Raw genomic sequence first — 27,065 nt, 5'->3', positions numbered from 1 at the left:
CAGAAAATGGATCATACGCCTCTCCTACCGCAGCGGGATCAAAGTGTTACAGGAGGCTCTCGCCACTCCCAGGGCCCTGCAAGGACAATCACAGCCACTTCCAACCTTTTATTGGGGCTCTATCACGCCCCAAATAAATATAATACATTAAACCCAGAGCTGAGGGAATCGTGCACCCCAGGAGGCGCCCCCACAACCCCAGACGGGCACAATAAGTTAGTGGGGGGCCTGCCAAAGGCCGGGCCAGCTCCCTGGCAGGGCAAGCGACGGCAGCTGGACTCGCACACGCTGGTCTAAAGTGCATCTCGGTTCAGTGGTCCCCGTGTCTGTATGGCCCCTGGCCAGGCCACTGGGAGGGGTGGGCGGGAGGCTCCTGGTGCTCACACTGTGCCAGCAGTGGCCACCGAGCCTCTGTGTCTATCTGTCCGTTTAGGAGGATGGCCGTGTGTCCTCAGGAGAAGCTGTCGTCAGGCTGTGGCTGGGAGTCGAAGGGAGGGTCTGAGACGGTGATGCCTTGATGTAGCTTCTCCAGTGAGAACTTCATCTGCGGGGAGAGGTGGGCAGGGTGGGGGCTGAGTGCTGGTAGGGGTGATATACCCCCACTACCTGCAGCTGAGGAACTGGCCAAGGTCAGCCTGTGCTGAGAGAGGAGCCTTTCCGCATCCAGTCTGACTTCTCACAGGCAGAGAACGAGATGGTTGGGTGGTATCACCGACTCAGTGGACATGAGTTTGAGCAAACTCCGGGAGATAATGAAGGACAGGGAAGCCTGGCCTGCTGCAGTCCATGGGGTCGCCAAGAGTTGGGCATGACTGAGCGATTGAACAACAGACAGCAACAAGAGCAGTACGTGGAAGGGGCACAGATGGCCTGGGTTCAGGCCATTTTATGGGATAACCTTGGGCAAGCCCCTTAACCGTCCTGGGTCCCTCAGCTGAGACACTGGTCAGTAACATTCCTACATCATAGGATTACTTCAGGGATCTCCCGGGTGTACGCCTAGGACCTGGCACACACAGTGCTGGGTGCATCTTAGCTAGTCTTACGCCCTGCCATGCGACCTTGGGAATGTCTCTGGCTCAATGTTCCTGTCTGTTGCATGGCAGGGGGTGGGAGGGGTGGAGTGGTAACAAGAGCATCCCCCTCGAAGGCTGGCCATGAGAAACAAATCAGTTGGTCATTTTAGCTCTTAGAACCGGCTGGCTCAATCAATGTCTGTTGTTAATTTGTGTAGTCGATTCCACACCCTTGGCAGAGGAATATAATCAGAACTGAATTCAGGATGGGAAGGCCCTAACCTCATATCTCTGAGCGATGGCACACCAGCCTCAATGATCCCTTGTCCCTGGTCCTACACAGCCCTTCTCCTTCCTCCTAGCATGATTTCAGGGTGCAATGAGGCCCCTAAAGGTGAACCTCGGCATTACCAGAAAGGACTTTTAGCATCACCCAGCAACGTGGACTATGATGCCCTTGGGCACCCAGTCAAGGCCAGATGACCCAGCGCCTGGCACCTGTGCTGACCCACCACCACATTTACTGAGCACCTGCTTGGCAGGATCCCACTAGCAAAAGCAAACACAGGCGAGGCGTTTACATGAGCTGGGTGCTACTCACAGGATAACTCCTTTCTAGTTAATACTATTTTCTGGCCACACTCCACAGCATGTGGGGCCTTAGTTCTCTGACCAGGGATCGAACCCACAGCCCCTGCAGTGGAAGCTTGGAGTCTTAACCACTGGACCGCCAGGGAAGTCCTGGATGCTAACTCCTTCAATCCTCCTGGCAGCCTTTGAAGTAACATGGATTATCATCCCATTCACAGAGGAGGAAGCCAAGGCCCCAGCAGTGAAGTCATTGGCACAAGGTCACAGGTCAGAATTTGAACCTGGCTGCCTGAATAGACACTGCCAGCAAACTACAGTGGGTGTCTGGGGCAACCCCTCCTGGAAATGAGATCCCTAATTCTTGGAGAACCTCTTTCCCACCCTCACATGGCCCCTTAGTCACGTTGCAGGCAGGAAGGGGTTTAGGGACCAAGCCTCGTCTACCCCTGGCTTTTGTGACTGGTTGGGGTATGGGCACGTGACCCAGTAGCCAGTGAGAATGAGCTCTTTCCTTTGGCTGCTACCTGGGAGCTGCAGGTACCATCTTGGTCAACCTGGGATGCCCCTGAAACAAAGCCAGCCCTGGGGGTGGGCAGAGTCAACAGAAGGTAAGAGAGACTGATTCTTATTACTGGATCCAGCCATGCCTGAAGTCAAGACATCCTGGACTTCTTCCCCAGGATGAGAAGCAATAGATTGTATCTTCCATCTCACTGATTTCCCTAGCAGCCCTGGGAGGTGAGGACTATGAATGGCTTCCTCATTTAACACAGGAGGAAAGCGAGGCCCGGATGCATTATGCCACATCTGGGGACATGACTGCAGGCCCCGCAGCCCAGGCCGCACCTCGTCCAGGAGCTCCACGGAAGCCCGCAGGATCTGCCTCCACTTGTGCACCTCGACGCTGTGGAACTGCTTCTGCAGGGCCAGGATCTCCGCCCACTCCGTGGCTGTCTGGGGGAACTTACTGTGGGGAAGACAGGGCCCGAGTGGGGTCTTGGCCTCCTCCACACCTGCCCAAGCTCCCAACCCCCTGGGGCTACCCACTCACCCCTTGGCCAGGGCCAGACTGTGCCAGGACTCAAAAGTGTGAGCTGTCCTCTCCAGGGACCAGAGGCGGTAAAAGAGGAGGACGTTGAGGGCAATGAGGACGATGAGGCTGGGGAGACAAGGTCAGAGGTCAGGGGTCAGGATACCAACGCTCCCACAAGTGGGGGGGCACCCACTTGACCATACCTTAAAGGGGCACCATGACTAGCCCTCTTTCCAGAGGGGGAAACCAAGACTCAGACAGGGTGAGTGACATGCCTGGGGTCACACAAGCCAAAGCCAGGGTTCAAACCCAGCTGGCCTGATGCCCGAGACCGTAACTGCTGCTCCGGTCACCTCGCTGGGGGAGCCGGGGGCACGGAGTAAGGAGAAGGGGTTGTAGCTAGGGGGCGAGACACGGGGGAAGGGAGGGCAGGACGCAGGACCCTACCTCACACAGATCCTGAGAAGGCAGAGAGAGGGGGAGACAAAGAGATGAGAGCTGCCCAGCCTGTCCTGGCCACACCTTGACCCCCAACCCCAGCAGCCCCAAGCTGAGCACGCCACGCAGCCCCTCATGGACTGCTGTTACTGGCCAACCAAGGCCCAGAGGCTGAGCGTGAGGCCGATCTCTCACTGCCCATGGTCTGGCAGGAGCATGGATCTCATTTCCATCTCCTCAGAGCGCCCTGTTCCCAGCTCAGGCCCGTACATGTGGGACTCCCCTACCAGGCCAGGATACCCCCAGGCAAGGCCTGTGTGCAGGTGGGTCCCCCAGCCCAGGCCTCTGTGAAGGTGGGTTCTCCAGCCTAAACCCACTGTGGGTGGGGGGTGATCTCAGCTCAGAGTCCTCTGCTTTCCCAGGATGCCTTCCCCAATGACCCACTGGCTGGCCTGGAGGAAGCCTTCCCTGGCCTCCCAAGGCTTCCTTGTCGGCCTCACTCATTCCTTCCATCACAACCTCATCCCTCTGATCTGGTGCCAGACCTGTCTCGCCCCAGGACTGCTGGTCACTACTGTGTCCCTCGTGTGACACAGCTCAGGGCTGAGCACAGAAAACCTGAAACCTCCATGCATAAATCTCTCCTGGCTCACCTAACTCCACCTCTCCTGGGAGCCTGCTCCTCCAGCTCCCCGGGTGAGGCCACACCTGCTCTGACCACTACCCCAGAGCCCCAGGGTTTCCACCTCCCTGCGGGGACTACCTCTCCATGACAAACTGAGCGATACAAGCTGAGGAGCCCTCCTGGGCACATCCCAAACATCGCCTCCTTAACCCTTGCTGTGGGGTGAGCCCACGCTCCCAGGTAAGCAGAGGCCCAGACAGGCCAAGCACTGGCCCAGGGATGCACAGCCAGGGTGCAGATCCAGGCCTGTCTGATCCCCTCAAGCCCGGCCCCCTTACTCACACAATGCTGATGAGAACCAGGGCGCTGGGGGTGCCCGCCCCGGGGCCCTGGTCCACAGACGGTTCCGAGAAGCGGGAGCTGAGGGAGCCTGTGGGGGAGCAACTCCGAGTCAGATGGGCTCATCGCTACTCACCCCAGCCAGGCCCCCAGCTCCTCCCCGGCCCCCCGCCAGGCCCGCCAGAACCCACCCGAGGTGTGCATGCCAGTCCGGGCACAGGGGTCAGGGTCTGGGTGCGGGGTCCCATCACCGTGAGCCCTCCAGCTCAGAGGCCGCTTCCGCCGGCGCAGGCCGGACAGCAAGCCCCGCGCATCCTTCCCGCTTTCCTCCAGGGACAGCTTCTCCGCCTTGGCGAGCTCTCGCTCTGCGGACACAGGAGAGGGCTCTGCACGGCCGCCCCGGCCCAGCCGTGAGCCCAGCTGCAGCCCGTCCGGGCCCCTGCCCCCTACCCAGGTGGTGGAAGTAATCTTCGATGCCGCTCCACGAGTTCTTCTCAATGAGCGATTTCACGAGGCTCCAGGGCTGCTTCCGGTAGCGGATCTCGGAGGACACCCTGGGGAACAGGGCGGAGGGAGGCGGTCAGGGGCTGACTGCAGCCTACTGTCCCATTCCCCAGGGGGTGCGTGCCCTCTTCTAATTCAGCGAGGGCCCCGTGTCACCCACACACAAAACAGACACCCCCCACCCCGGCAAGGGTTCCCTGTGATCCCCACTCAACACCCCACTCAGCCCGCAGCCCCTTCTCTGTCCACGCCCGCGACCGTGGCAGGTCTCCCGCCTTCAGTGCTACCCCAGCACTGCCCACCCAGACTGCCATCCTAGCCCACACCTCACCCTTGAACCCCTTCCACCCTGCGGCTGTGTCCACCCCCAAGCGGGGGTCTGAGAGACACCGCAGCATGTCCCAAGCTGAGCTCCCGGTCTCCCAAGCCCTCCCCGCCTTCCCCTCCTGGTCAGTGGTGACTCCGCCCTTCTGGTGGCTCAGGTCAACCACCTCGGGGTGTTCCTGACTTCTGCTCATCTGCCAGGGTGGCAACCAGCATTCTGCGGCTGACTCAAGACAGGGAAAATGTGGCAGGGGGCCCTGGGACCACCCAGGTGTCAGGTGGCGGGGCCAGGGCGCGGCTCACCGGAGGCGGGCCTTGTTCCGGGCAAGGCCCAGGATACAGTAGCGGTGGGCAGTGTAGAAGTAGTCTTGGTAAGGGATGCCCTGCGTCAGCACCTCGGAGTCCACCACACACCCTCCCGCCTGGGGGCCGCGCCGGAACAGCGTCTGCAGGGTCAAGGCGGGAGCCAGGAGTCAGCACCAGCCTCCCTACCCCGACCCTCGGCCCCCCACCTGCTGGCCACCCTGCCCGGCTCACCTGTGTCTCCACCACAGAGGCGCTCTTGGGCCCCAGCGGGTTGTTGATGGGAATGGTGTAGGTCAGCACTCGGCGCTGGTGGCACTTGCTGTCCCCGCTCCAGGGACTCAAGGTCACGTCTGGTGGGTGGAGGGGCAGAGTGAAGACACCATTCTCCAGTCCTCTGCCCTCGGGCAGGAGGAGACCCAGCCTTTTGGGGAAGGTTCCAGTTCTCTGGAGACTGGCTCCTAAACCCGCACCTCCTCCCTGCTCCCACCCCGGTGTCTGCCCCATCTTCCTTCTAGATGCTGATGACCCCTGGAGCCAGGGCCTCTCTCCTGCCCATACCTCTCAGCCCTCCTGGGCCACTGCATCCACTCTGCAGCCCTTATCTCCATGCTACCAGTCCTGGTTTCTCCCCTGAGCCTGAGACCTAGGGTTCTTCGACCTCTTGAAAACCTCCCCCGGAAGCCCTCAGGACCCCGCACAGCCACTGGCCTCCCCAACCCCTGAAACATGGCCCTCTTCACTGGGCCCCACCGTCCTTCAGGCTTCCTGCAGAGCCTTGGGCCTCATCCTGGACACTGTCTATTCATTAACTGCCTGAGCACTGTCCTCATTCATCCCATCCTTGCCGTTCCAGGGCACCTCTCCAGCCTCCCCTTGAGGTTCTGGCGTCCATCTCCAGCTCTGGTCCAGGGGGAGCTTCTAACAGCCAAGGCTGACCCTGTCCCTCCCTACAACACTTTATGACTCCCCAGTACTGCTGGACAGTCTGAGCTTCTCAGTCTGATGTGCCACTCTCTCCAGAGTATAAGCATAGTTTGGGGGGGATTCGAGAGCTCCCAACCTAAGGCAGTCTTACCCATTCTGCAGAGGATGCTGCATGGCTCTTTTTCATCAATCAAGAAAAGGCACAGGCCTCTCCCCTACTTGAACCTCTTTCGTAGCCTCCCGAGCTCCCTGCTGGTCTCCTGGTCAGCCCTTCCGCCTCCCCTGGTGCTGTGGCTTTCCCCCTCCACACCTGGCCTCGGGGGCCCAACCCCAAGGGCCTTCTCCCAGTGCCTGCCTCCAGCTCCAGGAGCTTTGCAGGCACCCTGCTGGCCTCCCTGGACTTCCCCTCTCCCACCCGTCCCATTTCCCTAGGAAAGTTCCTCCCTTAGGCCTTAGTTTCAATTCACATCCTTTCAGCATCCTTTCCTGATACCCCCTAGATCACAGCCAGCCCTCTGATATACACGCTTATGTGTCAGTATCTCTTCACTGCTGTTCCCACTGGACTCGAGTTCATCTGTCCTGGGCTCTGCACTGGCCTGACAGAGCAGTCTTTAATTCATATTTATTAAATGGCTTCCTATCTGCTCCTGTTCTAGGCGCTTCCCCAGTACTGACTCATTTAGCTCTCACGAGCACCTGACAAGGCAGATAGAGCATCACACCCACCCCACATGGAAGAAACTGAGGCACAGAGGAGGTCTGCCCCTGGCCCGAGGCCACTCAGCTGGTAGGAGGTGGAGCCCCTCTGGTCTCACAATCGCTGCTTTTCACTCCCTGACCCGCCGCACCCAATTTGCTTGGCGGTTCCTGCCGGTCTCCTGGCCTGCTCCTCCCCACGCCCTCCCCTGGTACCCCAGCCGCCTCAGCCCCTGACCTGTGAACTTGCACTGCTGCAGGAAGTCCTGCAGGAAGGGCGAGTCTGAGAAGAGCATCTGCTGGAGCCGCTCGGCACCCACGTGGAAGACGGAGTTGATAAGGAGACGGCCGGAGAGGTCGGGCAGCAGGGCCGCCAGGTCGGCTGGGCGACAGAGAAGGATAGTGCAGGGGGCTGCCTGCGTTCCTCTGGGTCCCTTGTGGGGGGCGCTCCTCCCCACTCCCAGGCCTTGTGGGGCGGTCGGGCAGCCCTGTCCTCCGGGACCAGAGTGGACACTGACATGGAGCGACTCCGCTCCCTCCACCACGGGATGGCTTTAGGGTGGGCGTGTGCCCCGAGCCAGACAATCAGAGCCATCACTGTGGGTTGAAGGTGGAGCACACACCTAGGCCCACACACTTGGAGTCCCAGCGACAATGGGGGTGGCCCTGTCATAAGCCCAGCCTCAAGCTCATAACCTTGAGCCTTTGGCCACGGTGATTGGTTCAGGGTGTGTGCGTGTGGGCATGCACAAGTGTGTGTGATCCAGGCCAAGCCATCAGCCACAGCTGTGGGACTCAGGGGCAGGGCTGTGTGTGTGCGCATGCGTGTGTGTCCCAGGCCAGCCACAGTGATTGGTTCAGGGTGTGTGTATGTGTGCGTATATGTGTGTGACCCAGGCCAGGCCACGAGCCACAGTGGTGGGCTCAGGGGTAGGCCAGCTCTCCAATCAGAGCCAACCGTAGAGCTTGGGGCAGCCACTGGGAAAAGCAGGCTTTCTTTGCACTAGGCTTATCCGGCGCAGGGCTGGAGCTCTCTCTGCCCCCACAAGAGTAGAAGCTACCTGAGAATGAAGTGGGCATGCAGAAAATGGAAATGCTGCTGCCACCGATGGAAATAAGCCAACACTTACGGTCTGGCCCAAGCATTCTACATGTATTAAGCCATTTAATACATAATGGCTTTTGTATAACGGTTGTCTCTTCGTGACAACCCTATGAAGCAGACATTATTACTGCCAACCCATTTTTCAGATAAGGAAAATGAGGCTCACAGGTTGAATAATTTGCCCACGTCACACAGCTGGGAAGTGGCATGGCCAGGATTTGAGCCCCAGCCATCTATGGGGCTCTATCTATGCCTCCTATCCACCTTGCTAAGCTGCCTTCAAAGCAGAGCGAAATACAGACAGATTTACAACAAGAACACGTGAATGCCTTATCTGCCTGTGCTGTGGATTTCTCAGTCCTGTGAGCCAGCAACTCTCTTGGTCAGCCCGTCTGAGTAAAGTCTGTCTCGTGTAGCCAAAGCAAATGAGTCAGGCCACCTGCCTCACCTTCCTCCCCCGTGGATGAGGAGGAGTTACTTGTGTCTGTCAACAGCTCCTCACTGGGCAGCAGATCCAAGGGGCCCAGGGAGGTGGGCCCGTCAGGTGGGGTGGGCTCTGCGCTGGGGGGTTCAGCCACCGGGGTCACTGTCTGGCTGGAGGAGGCGTCTGGCTGGCTGTCTGTCTGCTCCTCCTTGTCCTCCTCTGCCTGCAGAGAAAAGCTTAATCCAAGCTTGTCCCTTGGGTGCCCACATCCACCAGAAGGCTTCAAGACTGTAGGAAAACCAATGCTGGGGAGGTTGTGTGTACTGAGAGCTCACAACTGAGTGCCGAGAGGCACTGGGGCCACCCGGAGGAGGACTCCTCCCAGCTTCTCAGTCAGGCGTGTCTTGGATGCCTGGGCCATAAGCTTTCTTATGCCTGTCCTGTCCATGCCTCATCTGACTGCACCCACCTCATCCATCCATCCATCCATTTCTCTCTCGGCTCTTCTCTCTCCCCCTTTCCATCTATCTACCTGTCCCACCTCTGTCTGTCTCTCTCTTTTCCTACCTGTACTGGTTTTCCACGCCCCTCTTCCCAGCTCCATCCCATTCCTCCATCCATCCGCTCACTCACCCCTGCAGCCACCTCTTCTTTGTCCATTCCCTGCTGGTGCCCTCAATCTGGGAGTCCGTTCCTCTCCCCAGCCCCACCCAGCACCCTCCTCTCTCCTCTACCCGCCTGCTCACCCCATGGTCTGCATCACTGCTGGCCCGGGACAGGTTGGGGGTGATGCGGCCACGGCGTGAACCTGCAGGGCTTGGCTCCTGGCTGTGGTCAGCTGCCCCCGAGGGGGTGATGTCACTCAGGGCAATTACATCGCCCACATCCTTGGGGCTCCTGCAGAGAAAGAGAGGGAGTGAGACCACTGTGATCTTTGAGATCCCACACACCTTCCTGGTCTCCCAAACTTTTGTACACCCACCTCGGTTCACCCAGGATTCCAGGAGCTATGGACACAGTCCCTTGTGTCTCCTCCCAACCCCCCAGAACCAGCCACCAACCATCGACTCACCCTAGGCCATTCAGCTGCAAGGGGCAGACATAGTCCTCGTCCTCGCTGGTGAGGCCCAGCTCTGAGCCGTAGCACTGATGCACCAGGTGCCAGAGCTCGCGGGGACTTAGAGTCTGGATGGGCAGGACATTGGGTTGGCCTCTGCCTAACAGTCAAAGCCCTTCCCTCTCAACCATACCAGCCTCAGCCGCAGCAGTTCCCCCGGTGTCCACAAGGGGGAGCATGACTTCCCATCGCAGACCTCTCTCAACCCACTGGGTAGGAGCCAGTGTACTGGGGAATTTTCCCTTAGGTCCTCACAATACTTCCACAGCTACAGGTTAAACTTCCCAGTTTTATAAAGCAGAACATGAGGCCCAGAGAGGAGAAGTTGTGCTTGAGGTCAGCTCTGAAGTTTAAACCCAGGCAGACTCCAGAGCCGATGCTCCCACCTGCCATGCAGTCATGCCCCCAACTATCAAATACTTCTCCCAGGGGTCCTCAGGAGGTACCCACGGCTAGAGTGGCTAGATGAGACTGATGAGATAGTAATGTTAATAATAGTAGCAGCAGCAGCAACTGACATTCACTGAGTAGTTACCATGTGCCAGGCATTCTTCTAACTCTTCATGTGTGCCAACTCAATAAGTCTTCAAAACAATTCTGTCAAGTAGGTGCTAATATTATCATTTTAAGATAATGACAATGAGGCACAAAGGTGCGTGTGTGTGTGCTCAGTCGTGTGACTCTTTGCCACCACATAGATTGTAGCCCGCCAGGCTCCTCTGTCCATGGGATTCTCCAGGCAAGAAAACTGGAGTGGGCTGCCATTTCTGACTCCAGGAGATCTTCCTGACCCACAGATTGAACCCCCATCTCTTTCATCTCCTGCACTGGCGGGTGGGTTCTTTAGCACTGGCGCCACTTGGGAAGCCCCACAGAGGTGGTATAATATCATTCAATTAGAAAGTGGAGGTACTGAGGTGATCCCAGAGTGTTGGTTCAGCCCTGGAGCTAACCATTGGACTGCACTGCCTCCCAAGAGCTGATGTGATGGAGCACTTATTCTGGGGCCAGCTCAGGTGCTACAAGGAAGGAATGGTCCCCATCTGATGGATGGGGTTCAGTGACTTGCACTCAGTGATAGGGCTGAACTCCATCCCCAGCAGTCTGGCTGCCCTCAGCCTCCCTGAAGACTTTGATGCTGCCCTGTCCCTCCCTCAGGCTCCTGCTCCAGGACTCTTGCCCCTGAGGATGGCCACAGCTGCAGCCCCCTTGGAGGACAGGATGTGAGTAAGCCTGTTTGGGCCTTCTGACGTGCTGCATGCCAGCAGTAGCAGACCCCAACATCTATCCACCCTCCCTTCCTGCCAGCAGGACCCTGATATGTCTGAGGTGAAAATCTTCCCCAGCCCCAGCGAAGTAAAACTGGCTTATACCAATTCATTTTTTCATTTGCCATATAACCCATATAACTCTGCAACCACAGGTAATGATGTGACCAAGTTTTAGCCCAAGAAATGTAAGGAAAAGTCTGCTGAAAGGGGCTTTCCCTTCCTGATACAGGAATGCCCACTTTCCATCCATCCCTTTCTTCCTTCATGTTTGGGATAGTTAAGTGAGGGCACGACATTTGGAGCTGTAGCAGCCATATTGCAACCACGAGGCAATAAGCATGTGGACAAAACATCAACAACAGAAGGATGATAGTGTGAAATAATGGATAAGAGTTTGGGTCCTGAATGACGCAGGGAGCCCCCAACCCCTCCCCCTTCCCGGGATTGCCTACCTCCATGCCTCTTGTTACATCGGCATCAGTGTGATTAAGTGGACTCTAGAACCTGACTACAGTCAGTCAGAACCCCACACAGCCACAGAAAAGCATCTGTGACCATGGGCAAGGCTTTCCCTCTGTGCCTCCTTGGTGGAATAAAGATAACCATATTGCCTCGAAAGGTGGCTGTGATGATTAAGTAAGTTAATTCATGGAAAGCTCATAACAGTTCCTGGCACCCAGTAGCTCTGTTAAGTGTTAGCTATCATTATTACTACCTGAAGTACTTCAGCATCTGTTTGCTTAAACCATTGTCTGGTTGGGTTTTTAGCTGCTTGCTGCCAAATTCATGCTTCATAAACTCATTCAACCATAATGGGCATTCCAGGACAGCCCACTCAGAGTTGGCCCATAACAGACTACCAGAATGTGATAAGTAAAGGTCTAAAATCCCTTACTCAAAATCTTTGGGGGTAAAACTTGATTCAAAATTAAGAAACTTGGAGATATAAGAAACATTTTACAGTACCTATACTGTAATACCCAAAATATCTGTATTATATTAGTATCCAGTAAGTGCAGAGTCTACCAGAGGTTCTCAAAGTGTGGTCCAATTTCTGGGTGTCCCCTAGACCCTTTTAGGGAATCCATGAGGGAAAAATTATTTCCATTAAGTATGATAAGTGTTAGTAGCATAAGATATTAGATATTACTTGCCTTTTCCACTTTTATTCTTTCATGACTATACAGTTGGGTTTTCCCAGAGACTGTGATATTATCATTGTTCTGGTGGCTAAATCCAAGTGTATTTGTGTATCTTATGTTTAAAAAGCTCCCAGTTTCAATTTCTAATCCAGTATATACTGACAGATATATTGCACTTAAACCAAACCTCCTTGGAGTCTATAATTAAAGAGTGTAAAGGGTTCCTAAAGAGATCTGAGAAACTCTGGTTTGAGAATCACTGGTATATTCTATACTGGATACTATAATTTTATGTTGAATCACAGTTATATTTAAGATTGACCCCAGTCATACACATAAATATTTTGTGGCCCATTAATGGAGACAAATACAGACCTGTGTTATATAAGAAGCACACAGGATGTTTTAGAAGTTTAAATTAATTCAAACTGAAATTAAAAATACAGTTCCTCAGTCCCACTAGCCAAGAGTTCAACAGGCACGTGTTGTCAGTGGCTGCCATATCAGACAGCATAGCACCAAACTCTGTTAGACGCTGCCGACAGGGATTGTAAATCTCCATGTTAGCTCAAGTCAGGTTTTGTTGCCAAACATACCCTAAATCTCCCCATTTTCAGAGCTTTTTTTTTTCCTTTTTGGCCATGCAGCATATGGGGTCTTAGTTCCCTGAGCAAGGATTGAACTCACGTTCCCTGCATTAGAAGCTGAGAGTCTTAACCACTGGACTGCCAGGGAAGCATTCAGAGCATTTTTGATTCGCTGGTGGTTACTAAGGGGCCGTGGGTATGCATTTCTTGTGGGCGGGCTATGGCACTGGAGCCCGTGGAGGCCCTCTGGGCAGTGGGGGGGGGGGGGGGGGTGGCCTATGGAGAAGCTACAGGTATGCTGGACCTGCTGCCCATGAGGAAGAGCTGGAGGGGTCCCCCGAGTCCTAGCATCCCTGGCTCCATGGTCCCCCCTCCCCCACCCGGCCTCTAGCCCCCTTGTCCAGGACTCGCCCAGGCCCACCTTTTCAAGCAGTGCATTCTGCCAGAGGCGGAAGATGAGGAGGAAGCAGCGATCTCGGGCCCCAAAGGAGGTGAAGAAATGCTGCAGGAGGGAGAAGGGTATGAGCGGTGGGGGAGACACCAGGCCAGAGGGAGGGGGAAGCTCCACCTGTGCACGCACTGTGTTCCTGGCTCCCCAGCCCGAGGTAGCTATTCAGTCATTCCCTCGCTCACCCCACAGAACGTCGGTTCTGTGGCCAGCCCAGCAACGGTCAACTCTGGAGTCCCAGTGATGAGGAGATGACCCTAGCCCTGCCCCGGGACTCACAGTCCAGGGCAGGAGACAGGGTCAGCTTAGAGTGTCTGGGCTGCTCGGGGGAAGCCCAGGGCACGTACCCAGACTCCGATGCCCACTTAGAAGTGGCTAACAGATCCCCTTTTAGCTAAGAAAACACAAAGATAGTCTGCTGTGAAGCTTTCCCTGCCTATTTCTTTCTCCCGTCTGGGCCACTGGTGTGAGGCAGCCATCTTGGACCATGAGGCAACAATCATGATAGATGGAGCATCAGGGAAGGCTTCCTGGCAGAAAAGGCCTCTGAGCTGATAGAATTTGTCTATTAAGACTATCCCTGGGCAGCTGTGTGAGGGGAGACTGCAGGGCTTGAGTCAGGGGCAGGTGCAGGGCTCCAGGCTAGAGACGACGGGAGCCCAGGCTGGGGCTTGAGAGTAACGAGAACGGGTATTCCCTGCGAGGAGTTGGGTGTAGAGTGAAGAGGACTCTGGATGGCAGGGAGGAGAGAGGAGTCAGTGAAGAGTGGGGACCCAGGACCCCTGTTCGCTGCTCCTCTCACTCACCTTCTCGTTCTCCGTGCAGATCTGGATGGCATTGGGGATAAGCTTGGCCGTCTTTTCCTTCTTCAGACATGTCACTTCCTTCAACTGGATGGAGATCTGAGAATGAAAGGTGGGTCAGAAGGGGCCAGGCCACTGCCCACCCTGGGGCCCTCCTCGTCCCGGCTGGGCCGGCTCACGGTTGTCTCCCAGCGGAAGATGTTGCTGTAGAAGCAGATCCAGTTCTCGGAGAGATAGAGGCGGCCCTGGAGGAGGATCTCGCGCTGCAAGGCACAGGAGTAATCTGAGAGGCCGAGAGGAGAGACGGGCAGACACCCGAGTCACAGGCCGGCCTGGCCGGGCTGGCGCATGCGGGGAGGGTCAGGAGGGCAGGGCTGGGGGCTCAGGGCCTGGCTGGGGCCGGGGGGTGAGGGCGACGACTCACCCACAATGAGGCGTTCTGCTTCAGGGAGTTTGCTGAACAGTTTCCGGAAGTCCTCGTTCCGTTGTTTGTACGTGGGGCTCAGCATCTGGGGGACATTTGGGAGGTAAGAACTGGGACAGATTTTCACACCCCTCAAATTCTGCCCCCAGAGCTCCTAGCATCAGTCTCAGCCCGGGACAGCCTCTCTGAGGCTTCACTGTCTAGCTCACTTCTGGCTCCCACTGCCCATAACACGAGTAACCATGATGAGAGCCATTTACTGATTGCTACAGAAGCCAGGCGCTGTTTCAGGTACCCACCAGCATCACTGACTCTCAGGGAGTGTTCCTGTCAGTCTAGTAAGGTGGGTACTGTTTCTCAAGGACAGAGCAGCCCAGAGAGGTCAAGCAACTCACTCAAGGTCACAGAGCATGTAAGTAGCAGCCCGGGATGAGACCACCCCCCCAAGTCTCCTGACCCCAGTACCTGTCCCCCTCCCTCATCCCTCCGGCAAGGCCCCTGCCCAGATACTTACACTGTACCAGCTCTGCATCTTCTGCAAGAGAAAGCAAAGGAGTCAGAAGGAGCCCCCGCATCCCCGTCCTCCCACCCCGCCCCCACCCTACCTGAGCTGGCACCAACCTTGCTGTTGCGGATGAAGTTCCGGCTGCCCAGGCTCTGGGTGCTGGGTGTCCCGGGCACCCCACCCTTCTCTGAGGAGCTATCCGACCCCTTCTCTACCATGGTGCCTGGTTCCGGCTCAGGCGGGGGTCGGCTTGGGGGCAAGAGTTGCAGGCGCTTACGGAGGGATGGAGAGCTGCTTGGCGTGCTCCGGCCAGAGTGGGGGGTTGTGCTGGAGGGAGAGGAAGAGGGTTCTTATGAGGGGAGGTAGGCTGGGGGATGGCGATGGGCCTGTATGGGGGGGTCCCCCTTCAGCCCACTGATTCTCACCCACCCACCCTGTTCCACCTCCTCGCAGAATGATCCAGAGCAGAACCCCCAGCTCCCTGTCCTTGGTGAGTTCATCTATAACCCAGGGGTAAGAAACACATGTCATCTTCTTGTTTGGAGGGTTAAACAAGTCCATACGTGTAAAGGGCTTCTAACAGAGCCTGGCACAAAGTGAGCTCTCAGTCACGCCTGTTGTTTTTCAAACTAACTTATTCATTCATTCATATAATAAATATTTATTGAACAAATACTTTCCACTCAGCTACCTGAGCAAAAAACCTAAGCTGCTTCTTTCCTACTTACTCTTCACTTTTAATCTGTTAGCAGGTTCCCCTGCTCCAGCTCTAAGATCTGTTTCCATTGTTTCTATGTTGCCTACTTCCTCCTGCACCAGGACCTGGCCCAGCCTCCAGGCTCTCCATCCTGGACATCTCAGCAGCCTCCTCCCCAGTCCGGTCAGGGCCCCCCTGTCTAAGCTCTTCCCACAGCTGCACTTCACTCCAGGGGAAGGCAAGGTCCTCACCCCATCCCCTGCTCAGGGCTCGCTTCTCTAAGATGCCTCTCCTTGCCTCTCCATGTAAAGCACATTCCTCCTCCCAAGCCCCTTCCCTCTCCACTATTCTCATCTTCTCCTGCACTTCTGTATTTTCTTGTTTCAAATCCACACCAGCAGGTGCACTTCACAGGGGGAGAGGGTTTCGTCTCCAGGTGCACCCCCCTGCCTAGAAGGAGGCCTGGCACACAGCAGGTGCTCCGCAAGCTTCTGCCCTTGTGGACTGAATGAGTGATTCAGTCCATCTACCGCCACCTACCCCACCCCCAAACTTGGATTCCACCAAGTGTATGCCTTACCCGACCCTTGGCAGCCTGAGCCCACTGCAGATCTCAGTTGGGCCACTGCATTGTGTGACCTTGGGCAAGCGTCTGAACCTTTCTGGGCCTCGGTTTCTTCTCGAATATAATGGGACTACTAGCAACATCCACCTCACAGGGTTGTCTGGAGGAGGATATATATACATAAAGCCCTCCACCTGGAAGGCACCTTTATTAAGAACTGTCAGACTAAAATGGAGCACACAGCCCTGCTGTCAACGCAGCCCATTTGCTGCCAAAGTGCCATGTGGACTCCAACAGGTACCACACAAACACCCCAGCCTAGCCCAACTGACCCCAACTCCAGCCATTCACTCTCTGAGTGCGCACCGAGCCCCTGCCCTGCACCAGGCACAGAAGGGGGCAAGACAGATGCCCGCAGGGACCTGGCATTCTGACTAGGGAACAGGGATGATCAATAAGAACAGGTAAATGAGGATGATGACCTCAGACACTGGTCAGTGCTACCAAGCAGTGCTGCTCACGGGAAGTGCCCAGAAGCAGTTAGAAAGACAGAGTCCGGGACCCACTGCAGACCTCCTGAATCAGGAAGTGGGGGTGGGGCCCAGGAGACTCTAATGCAAGTTCAAGTTGGAGGACCCCAGAGATAAAGGAGGACTAAGTTGGTGGGGGCAGGGCGGTGTTCAGGGCACACTTGAGCTGAGCCCCAAGGACAAGGATCTGGCAAAAGGCCGGGGAAGGCTGTTTTAGGGGCAGGAACAGTGAGTTCCAGAACAGGACTGAGCTTGGCAAGGCTGAGGAGGAGTGAGGTGGCCAGGGGGTACTGGGGAAGGAGGATGGGAGGCCCCAGGCGCACCCACAGGCCCTGTGGGCCCTGGGCAGGAGTCTGGGCTTCACCCTGAGAGCCCTTATGGGCTGGGGGAAGGGTTTGAAGGAGCGGTGATCACATTCCCCTCTTGCCTCATCTTCCTGCCTCTCCAGCCTGAAATGACCCCTTGGAGAAGAAAATGGCTGTCCACTCCAGTATTCTTGCCTGGAGAATCCCACAGACAGAGGAGCCTGGTGGGCTGGAGTCCATGGGGTCACAAGGAGTCAGACATGACTGAAGTGACTGAGCTCAAGACCTCCACCCCTCCTAGACTCCTGCAGCCGCAGGTCTGGGGAGGGTTCCTGCAGACAGGTCCAGCACATGCAGCCAGGGAACGGCCTGCACCCCCAGCCCCCAGATCTTGCTCTCGGCAGGACAAAGAGGAAGTGCTGACACCCTGCGGCTGCCCCACCCGGCAGGCTACAGCAGTGGAGGGGAGGGGCCTCACCATGGTGACAAGGCTGGAGGGACTTGGAAGAGAATGGGGTTCTGTCACTGCAGACATCTCACCTCCAGCCTCCAGGGCCTAAACGAGCCAACAGCTCCCTCTGGGCAGAGGCATTTTGTGCATGGGTGTGCACAAAAGGGAACCTCCACATGGGTCACACATAGCCAGGGTCCCAGGCAAACCGCAGTTCCCCACAGTTCTAAGACGTCTCCCCTACCCCTCACCCCTACACACCCAGCAGTAATATCACAGGTATATTACAGTCACACACGATGCCCCAGAAGTCACACAAACACCTGCATGCATGACAAAGACATGAAGCTGCAGAGGGTGACAGAAACAGAAAAGTCCCAGGTACGTTCACACATACAGCTCCAGGGAAGTTCTGGAGGAGACTTGAAAGTAACATTTCCACAGTGACAGAGAGGGCCACACAGTGAAAGAACAGTCCCAGAGGCCCCCAGCTAACACGTGCACCACCCAGGTAAATTAAGTCCAGGCTCAGCTCAGTTCTCATGGCACTCCCCATCAGGAGCAGAAGACAGAGTGAAGACCTGTTCTTACGTGGCACGAGATGGATGTGGCAAATGCTGTTGCCGAGGGACTGAGAGTCCTACACACAAACAGCCGTGAAGGACTCAGGAACAACGCAGCCCCGGAAGGCTGTGGACACACTTCGACAACACAGTGGCCAGGGATTGAATTTGAAATCATGGGTGGGACATGTCTTATACACAGGAGAACTTTCATAATAATGTCAGCTATTATTATTGTTCCAGATTGTCACAGAGGGAGGGTCCCAGGCTCACTAAGAGCCACAAGGGGTCTCTCTCTCTCGGATTCTTCACACACCCTTCACACACACAAAGCCCCAGAGGGTCCCAGCTGCTCAGATGGAAGCCAAGGGCGTACAACAGTGTCATAAAGGGACACACACAGGAACTTTCACACAAAGGTGGAATCAGACGTAGATTTAAGGTACAACCCCAGAGGCTTTCACTCATACTCACCAAGGCCGGGGCCAGACAATAATGTCACACATGGACACTTACATTTGCACACTATGCTAATAGGTACAGAGGTAAATTACAAGCACACACAGAGGTGAAAGTTCACAGCAGCAAAGAGCCCCTGACACAGGCACACACACTACAAAGTCACAGCTGAACACACAGGCAACTTACAGTGACACCTGGGGCCACAGATGGAATCCAAGATAATAAATTCACACACACAGGCACACGGCCAAGGAGGGCCACAGCTGTTGCTGCACATTAGGAGGCTGAGACACACGTACACATACTCCAAAGTCACAACTAGACACGCGGCTGTCTGATGGAATGAGGTACAGTACACACACACAACCACGTAAGGTCACAGCCACACACACAAAGCCCCAGACACACACTACGATCCCAGTCAGACACACACGGGGAGCTTACAATACCACATGAAACCACACACACACACACACAGAGCCAGAGGATAACAGCTGCCTGCACACCAGGAACACAGATAGGCATACACACGTCCAAGACGCCTACAATGCATAATCTAGAATACTCTGGGCCCGGACAGGGACTAGGTCAATTCCGTGCTCAGGACCCCAGAGGATCTGAGGCACGTGGTCGGCCGGCCACGTAGAAGACCCCATCCGAGCAATCTCGAGACTTGAGACAGACCAGAACAGAGGGGGCTCAGACCCGGAGAGGCTGCTCCCGGGCCTGTCCCGGACTCACGGGCCTGGGAACCCGGTCGGCGGGGGCTCGTCTCCGCCCAGCCTTGACCGCAGGCCTGAAGACCCGGGTCAGCCTCGCGCCCACTCCTCACCTCCCAAGCAGCTGCAAAGGAGGCCCGGGGCGCTCCCGGCAGGCCGCGCTCCTAGCGCGGTGAGCCCGGGACCCCCAGCCAAAGCTCCGCCAGGCTGGCGCATCTCGTCCAGGCAGTGCCGAGCAGACCCGGGGGGCTACCCGCCGTCAGCGCCCCACCCCCGAGTGCACCCCTGGGCCCCGGAGGCCTCCCTCCCCTCCCCTCCGGCCAACCCCGGTGCACAAGTTCCTGGACTTTGGCTGCGATCGCGCCACGCCGGGCTGAGCCCGTGGAGCCCGCGCCCCAGCGACCCCCCAGTACCTCCCCGCGCCCCCGCCCCCGCCGCGGTCCTCACTCGAACATGGATGCGGCGCGGCGGGCGCGCCCAGCCGCAGGGCAGGGCCGGGCCGGGCTGTGCGGGGCTGGGCGGCGTTGGGCGTCCCCGCCGGTCAGCCGCCTCTCCTTCTTTGGCTGCCGTGCCCCCTACCTGCGCCGCAACCCCGCCGCCCTCTGCCCGCACAAAAGGCCGGGGCCGCGGGACGCCGCCGCGGCGTCAGCTCCGCTTTCCTGCCTCCGCCCCGCGCGTCACGGCACCGCCCCCCGCCCGCGGGAGGGGGCTAGAAGCGAGGGATCGGCCCTGGCGGGGACGAGTGGCCGGGAGGGATCGGCCCTGGCGGGGAGGGGCCGCTGGGCCTCGAGGCAGAGACTCAGATCCCCGGAGGGAGGAAGGGACCGGAGGGGAGGCGGGAAAGCGGGAGGTGAGAACTAGAGGGAGACCCGGGGGGGGGGGGGGGGCGTTGCTGGTCAGAGGCGAGGGAGGGACGGCGGGGACCGAGCGAGTTCCCAGGGAGGAATCCGATGCTGGAGGGAGAATTAGAGATGGAGCGACGGGGCGCAGGAGCAGGAGGAGCGAGACAGAGGTCGAGAGGGGCCTGCGGGGTCGTCAGGGCCCGGAGAGAGCAAGAAGAGGGGCGAAGAGAAACAAAGAGACGGAGGATCGAAGGAAGGAGACAGAGAAATGGACCGGGGAGGGGAAAAGACCGAAACGGAAAAACACAGAAACAGACTCGATCAGAAACACAACTCCGCCGTGGTAGCCTGGGCACAGGCCGGACGCGCTCGCCTGGTACCCAGAGAGGGATCCTCCGCTCCAGTGAGGCCTCGGGCCGGGCGCTCTACGTATCCCCCCTACTCCCCACCCGGGGCGGAAACTGAGAGAAGAGGCGGGGCTGGGGATGGGAGGGAGATTCGGGGAAACGAGGTGTTGGGGCAGTGGGGACGCGGGGAACCGCAGCTGGCGGGAAGGAGGTGGGGCCCTAGGCCGCCTCCCTCTCCGCATCTCTGAACGGCGTCTCTGGGGACCCCTTTCAGTGCCAGCCCCAGTCAGCCATGACGTCGAGCAAGCCACCCCAGTCCTGGGAACCCCACTAACTCTGTGATCAGGGTTTTCCCACAGGACAGGGTTGGGAGCGGGGGAGGCGGGAGTGCTCCCCTTTTATAGAAGGGGAAGCCCCGGCCTCAAAGATGGGAAGTGAGTCGCCAAGGTCACTGTTGGTGGACGCAATCCTCCACTGATGCCCTGCTGCTGCTGCTAAGTCGCTTCAGTTGTATCCGACTCTGTGCGACCCCATAGGCCGTCCCTTGGATTCTCCAGGCAAGAATACTGGCGTCCCTGGGATTCTCCAGGCAAGAATACTGGAGTGGGTTGCCATTTCCTTCTCCGATGCATGAAAGTGAAGTGGCTCAGTCGTGTTCTACTCTTAGCGACCCCATGGACTGCAGCCTACCAGGCTCCTCCATCCATGGGATTTTCCAGGCAAGAATACTGGAGTGGGGTGCCATTGCCTTCTGATGCCCTAACCCACCTTTATCTCTGCAGCAGCTGCTCGGGTCTCTCAGTGTCCTGGACTCCTCCCCTGAGAACACAGATATGGGTGCAGAACCTCACAGCTCCTGGCCACAGGCCCCCCAGCTCAGACTTGCTTCCCACCCCTCTCCAGGACAGGCTGTTCCTGCCTCTTGAAAAAACAACTCCATTCCCACGGCTCTTCCACACTTGCACCCTTTCCCTCCTAAAACATCCACTGACTTCTCCATTTTGGTGGGTGTGTGCTCAGTCACTCAGTCCTGTCCAATTCTTTGCAACCCTGTGGGCTGTAGCGGACAGGCTCCTCTGTCCATGGGATTCTCCAGGCAAGAACACTGGAATGGATAGCCATTCCCTTCTCCAGGGGATCTTCCCCACCCAGGGATCGAACCCACGGCTCTTGCATCTCCTGCATTGGCAGGTAGAGACTTTACCAATAGCCCCGCCTGGGATGCCCATTTTGGTGGGTGGAATGCCCCAAATTTCAGCCTTTCTTGACCCCTCTCTTTCCCTCTAGTCTCTCAGCAAACCCTGTAGGCTCCTCCTACAAAATCTATCCAGTTTAAACTCTTCTCCCTCACTGCCCCAACCCTGGCCCAGCCTCCATCCTCTCCCTCCTGGACCATCACACAGCCTCCTCCCTGGTCTCCCTGCTCCCTCCCAACCCCTACAGCCTGCTCCCCACACACAGCCTGAAGGAGCCTGTCAGGTCCAAGCCCTCCAGCACAGAGCCTTCTGGCTGCACCTCAGTCCAGCTAAAAGCAAAGTTGCCCAAGACTCCACTCTTAACTTCTCTGGCTCCCTCTTGTTCACTGCCTCTAGCTTACTCAGCCTCCCTGCTGCTGCTCTGACTCCCCAGTTCCGGTTCCTGCCCCCAGGCCTTTGCACTCCCTTTCCCTCTGTAGGAAAGCTCAGTTCTTGGACAACTGCCTCTCAAGGTCAGATCTCTGGGTCAGATCCCAGTGAGGCCCTCCTCCCACCATCTCCCCCTCCGTCTCACTGTTCTCTTTGTATTTCTCTTGGCCTGTTTCTTCTTTTGAAATACTTAAAAAATTTTAATTAGGGAATGTTTATTTCAAACAAGAAAAATACAAGAGTTACCTTGGTCCCCACCAAGCATATACAATAGATGTGGACATTTTACCATTTCGTACATTTTTCTATCTTTTTTCTGCATCAAGATCCATCCACAAACAATATATCCTGTTGTTCAAAATCTTTTAAAAAGATACACAATTAGGCTCCTACTATCATTTTGCAAGCTATTTTTCTCCATCATCTTTATTTCTGAGATTTCTCCACATAACACACAGAGCCCTACTTCATAAACTTTAACTCTTATCCAAATGTTCACTGTTGGAAAAAACCACAGTGGACATTTCTGTTAAAGGCCAATGTAGTTCTTTCCCCCTACAGCCTTCAACCTCCTTGTTCCTGTCTCCTTGTGCCAGAGGTAGTGTTTCTTTGTAGAAGTTTTGTTTAAACTTTTTTTTTTGCCCATGAGCTGCAACAGGAAATACCTTTTATATTGGTCTTCAAGTACACAATTAGAAATAGAATAGGCCCTCATATCTGCAGGTTCCATGTCCATGGATTCAACCAATCAAAGATCAAAACAGAATTTTTTTTTAAATTCTGGGAGGAATACACTTGAAACTAAGACAACATTGTAAATTAACTATACTTCAGTTTTTTAAAACTGGATAGATAATATTATATTAATTTCAGGTATATAGCATAATAATTTTTGTATAAAAATTTTCCAGAATAGCAAAGTGATAAATTAGGAGTCTAAGATTTCCCTGGCGGTCCAGTTAGGACTCAGCACTTTCTGACTCCTGCTTACTGCTGGTACTGGGTTCAGTCCTTGGCTGAGGAACTGAGATCTCTAAAGCCCTGTGGCTTAGCCAAAAAGAAAAAAGATAAACGGCAAGGATGTACTGTATAGCACAAGAAACTATATTCAACATCTTATGATAAATAACCTGTAGTAGAAAATAATCTGAAAAAGAATAGATACATATATGTATGTATAATTGAATCACTTTGTTGTATACTTGAAACTAACACAACATTATAAATCAACTGTGCTTCAATTAAAAAAAAAGTTTTTCAGAAAGCAAACTTGAGTTTGCTGCCTGGCAACTGTTTACATTGTATTTGGAACTTTCCTGGTGGCTCAGACAGTAAAGAATCTGCCAACAAAGCAGGAGACGGAAGAGACACGGGTTCAATCCCTTTGTTGGGAAGACTCCCCTGGAGTAGGAAATGGCAGCCTTCTCCAGAATTCTTGCCTGGAAAATTCTGTGGGCAGAAGAGCCTGGCGGGCTACAGGCCACACGGTTGCAAAGAGTGGGACACGACTGAAGCAACTAAGCACGGCGCAGCACGGAAACCTGTACGTAACCTAGAGGTACTCTAAACAGGAGAGTGTGAGTAGGTAGTATGCAAATACTGCACCATCTTATGTAAGAGATCTGAGCATCTGCAGCGTTTATCCACAGGGGTCTTAGAATACTCCCATGGGTATGAAGGGTCTGCTACGTATGTAATGCCACAAAATTGGTAGGAAACCACACTTGTTCACTGCCTGCTACACTGTTATTTTCTTATTCTTTTTATTTTATTATTATTATTTTTCACACTGTGTTATGTTCATTTCTCTCCTGATTCTATTCAGGGAAAAAAAAGTGTTCACTGCAGTGTACATTGGTTTCATGGTCCTTAAGTGGGTCATGACCCAAAGTTTGAAAAACACCAGTTGGTGAGTATTTGCCTCTGGTCTTAGTAAGCAGTGCTCAGCTGAGCATAGCTGATTATCCCAACACATATTCCAGTTTTTATCTGCATATATTTCACAACTTCCCGTCAGGCCCCTGTGGGGCTAAAGCCACATTCCAACTGACCTTCAACCCCCCACCAGGACAGTGTCAGCCACAGGGAACCCACCTTTAAGCTTGAGTCCTGAGAGAGAGAACCCCTTTCCCATCCCACCACCTAGGTCTGACCTGTCCTGGGGCGAACTCTCCAGGTCTGGGGTCCTCGGCAGCTGCAGGCACTGCGGGGGTGGAGTGCAAGGGGGTGACTCCTCATTGCTGGCTGGTGTTATCTGAATGGTGGGCACCTCCAGGAGCTTCCAGCGCTTAGGGGCTGGGCCCTGGACTCTGCCACCCTGTGCCTCCGGGCTTGGCTCCTCGGCTGGGGGCACCCGTGAGTCCTGGGCACAGACATCCTGGGTCAGCAGGGGTGTACAAGGCACCAGGGGCAGGAACTCAGCCATGCGGATAGCTCTGCCCCCCAGCCGGGGGCCTTGGACCGTGGTGTGGCCTCTAGGGGAGAAAGAAGAGGTGAAGGGGAGAGTTCCCATGCAAACCCTGCCCCTCACCACCTCCCGCTGCCCAGTGGGAGGAGGGGTCAGCTGAGCCTCAGAGCATAGCATGGGGGTCAGAGAGATCTGGGTGGGATTCCCATCTCGGCCAACATCCTTCCTTGTGACCCTGGTTCCTCTTCTGGAAGCTGGATGGCCTGATGGACCTCTGAGGGTGGCCAGGCAGTGTCAGGGAGCTCTGACAAGTGGAGGGCTAGCCCAGGGTCTGGCACACGGCAAGTGGTCAGTGAACTCTGTTCGTGCCCCTGGACTGGGGTTTATTTTTTCCAGCGTGAATGCACTGCGGTCAAGCCCTGGGTTCTCTATACGCCCGCCACACCAGCTCCCTTCCCAATACACAGGGCCAGGAAGGAGCCAGGTCTGAGAGGGCCCCAGAGGCCCAGGGGCCTGAGTAACGGCTGATTAAGGCCAGGATTTCCCTTCCCTCTTTGCTCAGCAATTGCCCCTCCCAAGACAAACAAAGGGAGGGAACGAGGCCAGTTCCTCCCGTTATGATTGTGATAGTGGAGGCCGCATGGGTCTGGGGAGATGAGATTAGTGTCTGTCTGTCCTCACCGCAGGACACGGTGAGAGGTTCTTGGCACCCTGCTGCTGGTGGGGGGGAGGGACAGGGAAGGATGACCCATGGGACCCAGAGAGGGCTCCCCCTGGTTTGGGAAGAACCTGACCCTTACAGGCCAGGCTGGGACCCCAGAGTCCTTCCCAGACACCCCAGTGCCCCTACCTATGGCTTCGTCGTCCTGTCCTCACAGCGTGTGCTCCGGCTCCTAGGGTTAGGGCAGGGGACCAGGCCCTATTCTCTCCCCCGTGAGTCCTGGCTGGGTCAGGGAGTCACGACCTTGTCAGGCCGAATAGAGTGTCCGGCTGGAGTCAGGTTCCCCTCTGGCCAACTGTTCCCGGGAGAAAGGGCTGAGTGGGGGTGGGGGTGTTCCGACCTCAGAGGAGGCCCTTCCCTCTCGACTCTGCCCTGGGGCTCTGCGGCTCCATCTTTCCTGTTGGCTGTAGCCAGTCACCGTGTAGCTTCTGTCCCCATTTCTCCCCCAGCACTGCTCCTCCAAGCCCAGACGTCACCCGCAGGCGGCCAGTTCTGACACTCGTCCCCGTCCTCATCCTCCCGTCCTGCTCTTAGCGCCGGGAACCTTCGCGACTCCAATTCCTTCCTTCTGGTGGGTTCTCTTGGCACTCCAGGGCACCCCACTGACAGCTCCTTCTCACGCTGTGCACAGCTCTGTCTCCTCCACCCGACTGGTAAAAGCTGGCATTCCCCACAGCTTAGCTCTTTTTCAATTTACATGGTAACTGACACACGCTAAAGGCTGTCTGGAGCCTAGCTGTGAGGTAGCAAGTTTAACAGTAAAACGAACCCCTCAGACCCAGTTTGAGAGCCAGCATGTCACTGTGAGTCCCACCCTGCCTCCCTTGCAGAAGTCTCCATCACCCCTCATTTATCAGTTATCAGTCCCTCTTTTAATAGTTTATTTTTAAAATCATGTCAGCATGCATTCCTATTATAATTTTAGCTTTATTCGATTTTGAGCTTTATAAAATGGAACATTCTTTGTTCAGTCACCAAATCATGACTCTTCTCGAACCCATGGACTGCAGCATGCCAGGCTTCCCTGTCCCTCACTATCTCTTGGAGTTTGCTCCAGTTCAGGTCTGTTGAATTGGTGATGCCATCCAACCACCTGCGTGTCATCTTCTATGACTAGCTCTTCTCCCTCAGCTTCATTTCTAAGATTCCTCCAAGGGAAGTAGGTAGTTATACTTTATCCATTTTTGCTGCTGCACAAGGGTCCCTTGTGGAATTAACACCACAATATATTTATCCAGTTTTCCTGTCCATAGACCCTGGGTTGTTTCCAGCTCTCTGCTCTGAGGAGCAGCTGAGCTGCCCTGACTGTTCCTGGATCTGCTTCTTGGGTATCTTGTGGGTAGATAGCACCCCTCCGATTGCCTGGCCATCAGTGCCTCACCTCCGCGGCTCTGCCTCTAAATGCCCAGGCTGGTCCTGTGGATCTGCCTAACTCTGAATCTATGAGGTATTCCCTCAATTGCTTCACCTTTAAAGTAAGTCTTGATATGTGGTGAAGCAAGTCTTTCTATCTGGTCCTTCTTCTACCAGCGTTGGCTTGTCAGATTCCAAGGGGGAAAAAATCAGCAATGGGAGTTTAATTGTTATGCTCTAACCAACAACTGATATTTTTATAACACTGAGTTTTCCATAATTTTCACACAGGGTTACACTGAATGTATTTAGGTATGTCTTAATGTCCCTCTCTGAGTGTTTAGGTTCTTTTTTTTTAAGTCATGGCAAAATGCACATAAAAGTTACTGTCAGTCTTTTTAAAGTGTACAGTTCAGTATCATTTTCATTCACATTGTTCTGCAAACACAATATGTTTTACCATATGTTAAGGTACTTTTGAAACATAATGGTTCTTGGGACTTCCCTGCGGCCCAGTGGTTCAGACTTCATGCTTCCACTGTAGAGGGGTGAGTTCAATCCCTGATCGGGGAACTTAGATCTTGCATGCCATGTGGAGTGTCCAAAATAATAATAATGTTTCATGTAAAGTTCTTTTAAATCTTTTCCTAGATGTTTTTCCTTTGGTATTTTATGTTTTTAAAAAGCTTTCTGTGACAGATATTACACACAAGAAATGGCATAAAATATAAATGACTTAATATATAATTATAAAGGAAACTCCCATGGACCCACCACCCAGGTCAAGAAAAACCATGTTATTCCCCCAGCCAATCTCACCCCTGTCGTGTAAGGACTGCCGTGTGCCCAGATT

General features: G+C 55.2%; 1 protein-coding gene across 5 annotated transcripts; it reads right to left on the bottom strand.

The window, feature by feature from the left end:
• GRAMD1A (GRAM domain containing 1A) lies at nt 94-25,086 on the bottom strand. 5 transcript variants are annotated; one of them, XM_018063300.1, is made up of 21 exons: nt 24,989-25,086; nt 23,885-24,205; nt 14,742-14,952; nt 14,635-14,655; nt 14,121-14,205; nt 13,876-13,979; nt 13,700-13,795; nt 12,867-12,947; nt 9,401-9,513; nt 9,075-9,225; nt 8,353-8,551; nt 7,038-7,181; nt 5,408-5,526; nt 5,174-5,316; nt 4,493-4,596; nt 4,234-4,407; nt 4,046-4,133; nt 3,088-3,099; nt 2,659-2,766; nt 2,454-2,574; nt 94-544 (listed from the first exon to the last, which is right to left on the bottom strand). In XM_018063300.1, the coding sequence occupies exons 2-21, from the start codon at nt 24,154-24,156 to the stop codon at nt 452-454; spliced, it is 2,439 nt and encodes an 812-aa protein (XP_017918789.1). In that variant the 5' UTR covers nt 24,157-24,205; nt 24,989-25,086; the 3' UTR covers nt 94-451. The 5 variants fall into 5 exon arrangements, with proteins under 5 accessions (XP_017918789.1, XP_017918786.1, XP_017918787.1 ...); XM_018063297.1 differs by lacking the exon at nt 3,088-3,099 and having other exon boundaries at nt 24,989-25,083; XM_018063298.1 differs by lacking the exons at nt 23,885-24,205; nt 24,989-25,086 and adding an exon at nt 19,365-19,762.

The sequence above is a fragment of the Capra hircus genome, chromosome 18, assembly GCF_001704415.2.
Source record: "Capra hircus breed San Clemente chromosome 18, ASM170441v1, whole genome shotgun sequence".
In the NCBI taxonomy this organism is placed as follows: domain Eukaryota; kingdom Metazoa; phylum Chordata; class Mammalia; order Artiodactyla; family Bovidae; genus Capra; species Capra hircus.
The sequence above is the reverse complement of the archived record's forward strand: the minus strand, read 5'-3'. Positions and strand labels throughout refer to the sequence as shown.

Excerpts from the sequence above, each read along its gene's own strand:
- GRAMD1A (XM_018063300.1), bottom strand. The coding sequence starts at position 24,156 with ATGGCTGAGTTCCTGCCCCTGGTGCCTTGTACACCCCTGCTGACCCAG. Across the intron at positions 5,527-7,037 it reads GCAGCAGTGCAAGTTCACAG|ACGTGACCTTGAGTCCCTGG; the intron begins GTCAGGGGCTGA and ends TCCACCCACCAG. Across the intron at positions 545-2,453 it reads CCGTGGAGCTCCTGGACGAG|ATGAAGTTCTCACTGGAGAA; the intron begins GTGCGGCCTGGG and ends CTCTCCCCGCAG.